Source organism: Notamacropus eugenii, chromosome 1 (assembly GCF_028372415.1).
Source record: "Notamacropus eugenii isolate mMacEug1 chromosome 1, mMacEug1.pri_v2, whole genome shotgun sequence".
Taxonomy (NCBI): Eukaryota; Metazoa; Chordata; class Mammalia; order Diprotodontia; family Macropodidae; genus Notamacropus; species Notamacropus eugenii.
The window spans coordinates 173,706,449-173,711,530 of record NC_092872.1 but is presented as its reverse complement, the minus strand read 5'-3'; the positions used below and the strand labels follow the sequence as shown (position 1 = coordinate 173,711,530).

Sequence of the window (5,082 nt, the reverse complement as noted above, 5' to 3'; positions counted from 1 at the left end):
CCCCTGCTAGTTATAACCAGGGGCACATTGATTCTATTGGGCCACTTGGGTACCATTAAATATGTTCACTGACGTCCACAAACTTTGGAGATCAGATAATTCCTGCTCTAAGTCTACTAAATGGGAGAAGGAGCTTATTAGTCTCTAAATATTTTCTGACTTCAGAGGATGTTTTAATGGAACCAAAGTAAATTAATTCCAGGGTCATAGCCATATCTCCCTGGAGTTAGAAAAATCAAAATGTGCCTTTTCTTCTCTTCATTTTTTTTAAAGAAAACCATGTGTTTACTTTCAAATGCCAAAGTTACAACAGAGCTGACATAAAGCCAAGCTCTGTGTTGACTTTAAAAGACGGAAAAAGGGGTTAAAGTCCTTCTTTCTGATTCTTGTTTTTGTAGGGTTTTGGTCACAAAGAAGCAGGTTTTTTAAATGAGCTCAATTTCGATCCCTTTTCCTGCCTGAAGACAGTGGAGGTCCTTCTGAGGTCTAAGAGCTATGACATTTTGATTCTTTGATTCTCCTTTACCACTCTCCACACTCCCTGGCCTTCCAAACTGCCCAATTTGCTTAGTATCACTTCCCTTTTCCATCTCACTGAAATCTGAGCTAGCTGAGACCCTGTCAGTCCACATACTGAGCCCCGCACAGAATTCAAGAAGGGGACTCAAGGAGAAATGCCAGAGAACAGACCTGTAGCCATCAGACGCAAACTTGATCACTTTAAAAGCCCCTTTGGAGATCAGAGACCCCTGCTCCTGTTCCCCCACCCACACACCCTCCCCACCCCACACACACCCAATTCGAATACTGACCATTTCTTCAGCCAAACTTTGCTACATTGGATTAGATTATAACGTGCTCTAATGAACATTAATACAGAAGCATTCCTTTTTCAAATATATCCTTAAATCGTAACAGTTTTCTTAAGTATATTCGTTCTCCCCCATAAACACTCCCTCACAATATGAGATTGAATTAGTCATACTTTTAGAACTGGGTCGGTTCCCAGGTTATCTCAAGAATAAATGCATAGAAATCATAAAAGAAAGTTATGCTTACCATTGTCACGTCTCAAAAATATCTTCTTTTGCAGGCTCATAACTGTTATTTCATGGATGAAAACAGCTCCCTTCAGGATGTTCAATAGATTGTGGACGAGAGATGGCAACTCCTACTTTTTTTGGTGTTTGAAAGTAACTCTTAAGTGAGCAGACTGGCTTCTTAATATAGCAACTTTTCCTCAGCCGAAAGTTCCTTTTCCCTCTCCTCTTTTTCTTTTTTTTCTTTTTTTTGCCAACAAATCTTTAATGTTTTAGATTGGGCACTTCCAACTGCCTCCCTCTTAGCTAGGCAGATGTGTATAATGGCAATATACTTTCACTGAATCCCCCACTTAGATCGTAACCCTTTTCCTGTACTACAAACAGAAATGTAAAACCTCAAACTTTCCTTTGGACTCCGTGTCCGTTAGAAGAAGGTAAAACAGCCCTTCTCTGGAGGGCTAATGGATGGAAAATGTGCTAAAATCTTTAGAGCGTTTGGGGCTCTGCAATCCCTGCCCCCTCACTGGTTAACTGGCCCTTGGTGCCTTATGTAATGGCATGGTACAAATACAACACCTCAAGTCCTTGCCCAAAATTGAAATGATTCATTTGCTCCTCATTTCAACACACACACACACACACACACACACACACACACACACACACACACACGCACGCACACACACACACACACACACACAGGGCTTGTTTAATCCAAGTGAAAACGCCTTTCATAAACTCTGCAACAGGCTTGGGGAGGACCGCCCCCTAAGTGAATAAAGTCTGTGTCTTGAAAAGTACGAGTTTAACTGAGGGGAAAGGTGGAGGCAGGCATGACCCAAAGCAAACAGGAGGGACTGAGACCCTCCTCTGTGCGAGGGAAGCACAATGCTGGATGATGGGGAAAGCCGGAGGGAGGAGAGCTCCGACCCTGGACGTGAGCGAGCCTGGCATGGGGTCCTGTTTTGTTTATTGTTTGGCTCTCCGGGCTCTGAAGCCGCATGTTTCTGTGGACGACTCCCTAGGATCCCATTTGTGGACTTGGAAGCCACGCGACAATCCTTACAACTGATCTATGGCTCTGGGCTTGCCTGAGCACTTGTGCTCCCATCCCAGACGGTCAGCCATCCAAAGGTAGCGCTGTCCCTGGGGGGCTCTGAACTGGGGCTACCGGGCAACTTGCCTTTGGACATGCGTGGACAGCTCATGTAGCACTCCACACTCAGAGCTACCTAGGTGGAGGTAAGGAGGACTGGACTCAGGATCGAGAAAACCTGGGGCCAAATCCAGCCTCAGACATGTACCAGCTGTGGGACAATGGCCAAGTCTCTTAACGTCTGTCAGACTCAGTTTCCCCATCTGTAAAATGGGGAAAATGTAAGAACTGCAAAATAGTACCTCCCTCCAGGTTATTGTGAGGATAAAATGAGATAATATTTATAGCTAGTTGTTATTATTGGCTCTTGGGATAAGGTCACAAGGGTCTACTGCTTAGTTTCTCCATCTATAAATGGGAGTGACAATGTTTGCACTACTAGTTTCTTTTTTTAATCTAATTTTAATTTATTTTATTTTTAATTTATGAAATAAAACAAGCATTTCCATGACATAGTCTAACAAAAAAAAAGAGGATTGCACATGAAAGTGTAAATCTATTACATACAACTTACAATTCCTTTTAAATCTGACAGAGGTCTTGTAAGGAAAACATTTTTCAAACTTTAAAGCTCTATGGAAATGTGAGCTAATATTATTAACCCTTTGTTTCTTTGGCTAGGTCTTCCTGCTTAATGCCATTGAACATTTTCCTCTGAAAAAGGTGTTAAGACTTCAAAGGAAATGCAATATATGATGCCACCTGGGGCTACAATTTAGAAGTGTCCCACAGTCCATCAGAGAAGGAGAGGTGAGCTCCAAACTAAAAGATTCTAAGAAAATCTTTGGGCCTCTATGCTAAGGCTTAGCTAGAACCCTCTTGGTAGCTCCTGAGCTACCTAATTTGTATTCAGTATCTCTGACACACAATGTTGATTACTTTGTGAAAGGGAAAGTCCTGTGTGAACCCTGAGCCAGAACTAGGGTGGGGTAACTTCTTGCCAGGGCAATAAATTTAGAAGATGCAGAATATGAAGGGTGATGAGCGTATGTGCATTCATTTGTATTGAGAGAGCTAGAAGGGACCTCAGAGATCAACTGGTCCAACACCTTCCCCCCATTTCAGAAATGAGAACATAAAGGTCATTCGAATCACAAATATAGCCATAATAGAGCCAGCATACAAAGTAGGGGCCTCTGACTTCATTTTCCACGGGCTTTCCACTGTACCACAGAAGTTAGAGTCTATTTAGCAGCACAATTAAAATAGGAAGCTACCAGATATTGTGCAGAGCTAAGTTTTTCTACTGGCCCATCTTGTTCTTCACAAAACCCCTACCTCCACCCTCCCCATCACTGGGGAATCTCTGTAACAGTGGTCTCAGTGTCCCAGATTTTCTATTGCATCCCCACAAGGCAATGCTCCATATCAGTCCACATAAACTTTATGCTGCTTCCCCTGGGTACAGTTTGTGACATTTACCCTGGGCACCAAATCTCCAAGTCATGTCCCTAGTGAGTTATGATGATGCTAACAGAGTCTAAAATTGTTTCCACAGTGGATAAACCCAAGAATTTGAACAAGGTTCCAACTCCCTCATTAGGATGCTAGATCTTAGCATGACATCCACCCTTCACTTTAACCTTTGAATCTGAGCCAAAGGAATGTCTCAGGGTAGTTAATGAGCCAAAACAAACTTCTTTGACTCAAGGAAATTGTAAAGATCCACAGGTGAATAACAAAGATGAAAGTGAACAAGAATTCATCTTTTTTTCACCCTTTTCAACACAGGAGACAAAACAGTGGATAGACATCTGACACAAAGTTAGGAAGATCTAGGTTCCAGTCTTCCTTCTGAAAAATACCTTCCATGTGACCCTGGGCATATCATTCAAGCTCTCCTTATTTTAATCTACTCTCTAAGACATTAGTTGTAGAGAAGGTACTAACTTGCATTGGAAGAGAAAAATTTCTTCATCTAGAAGTTTCTTATATTAATCAAATCAGGGATCAAGTCCTTCTCCCTACTCCAACATTAGGCCTTCTGATCTCCCCATGTTTTTACCACCTTTTAGCAGACTCTGGTCACCTTATCCTTCTGTCTCTTCATTTATGTTTTTCATCTCTTATTGTCATGAGGAACTCTCTCTTATTCTCCCTTTAATCCCTCCATCAATTTTGACCTTTCTTGCTCTATTATATTGAATATAACATATTGGATATGAATGTATTATAAATAATTTCAAATTATGTCTATATTAGTTAAAAATGTATTCAAAATATTGTATTTATTTGAAAATATAATCTAATAATTATAATTATATTGAATGGCCACAGCCCTAGTATGTGTCAGAGGCAAAACTCAAGCTCATTTCTCCTAAGCTGTATGTCTGACCCTAGATGCACCATGACATGCCGTCTCCTAATAAAGCAATAGAGAGAGAGAGCTTTAGCATCCGCATAGCACAGTAGAAAGAGTGCCAGCCTTGGGGTAAAAAAGAGATAGATTCAAGTCTGAGTCTGATAACAGTTGAACTGTGTGACTCTAAACAAATCAATTAACTTCTCAGAGTCCCAGGCAACTCTCCGAAATTATATATTACAGAGTAGGTACCAATCTATTTTGGAAGGGGGAGTGACCTCAAAAGTCCAACTCCTCCCAAAAATACATATATAGAGATAAATGAATGAATGAATGAGACAGGTAAGTAAATAAATAAATAGATGGATGGGTAAATGAATGAAAGAATAGTACCTCAAGGGAAGTGTTATTATCTCCATTTTAGGAAATGAGGAAAATGAGATTCAGAGAGTTGAAGGATCTTGCCCATCATTACATAATGGAGGAAGATGCAAAAATTGAAACAATACAATCTCACAAAATGTTAAAAACTGTGGAGGGAAAGATGGTCCTTCAGAAATCTTGATGTGAGATCTAGCTAA

General features: G+C 40.9%; 1 protein-coding gene across 1 annotated transcript in view; it reads right to left on the bottom strand.

Moving 5' to 3' along the window:
* The window catches only part of IL16 (interleukin 16), a 172,427-nt gene extending 170,435 nt beyond the window's left edge, over window positions 1-1,992 (bottom strand). Inside the window, exon 1 of the mRNA XM_072619270.1 lies at window positions 1,060-1,992. Within this exon, the coding sequence (XP_072475371.1) occupies window positions 1,060-1,099 (40 nt within the window). The 5' untranslated portion in view covers window positions 1,100-1,992. The remainder of the gene's footprint in view (window positions 1-1,059) is intronic.
* Between the last annotated feature and the right edge of the window lie 3,090 nt (window positions 1,993-5,082).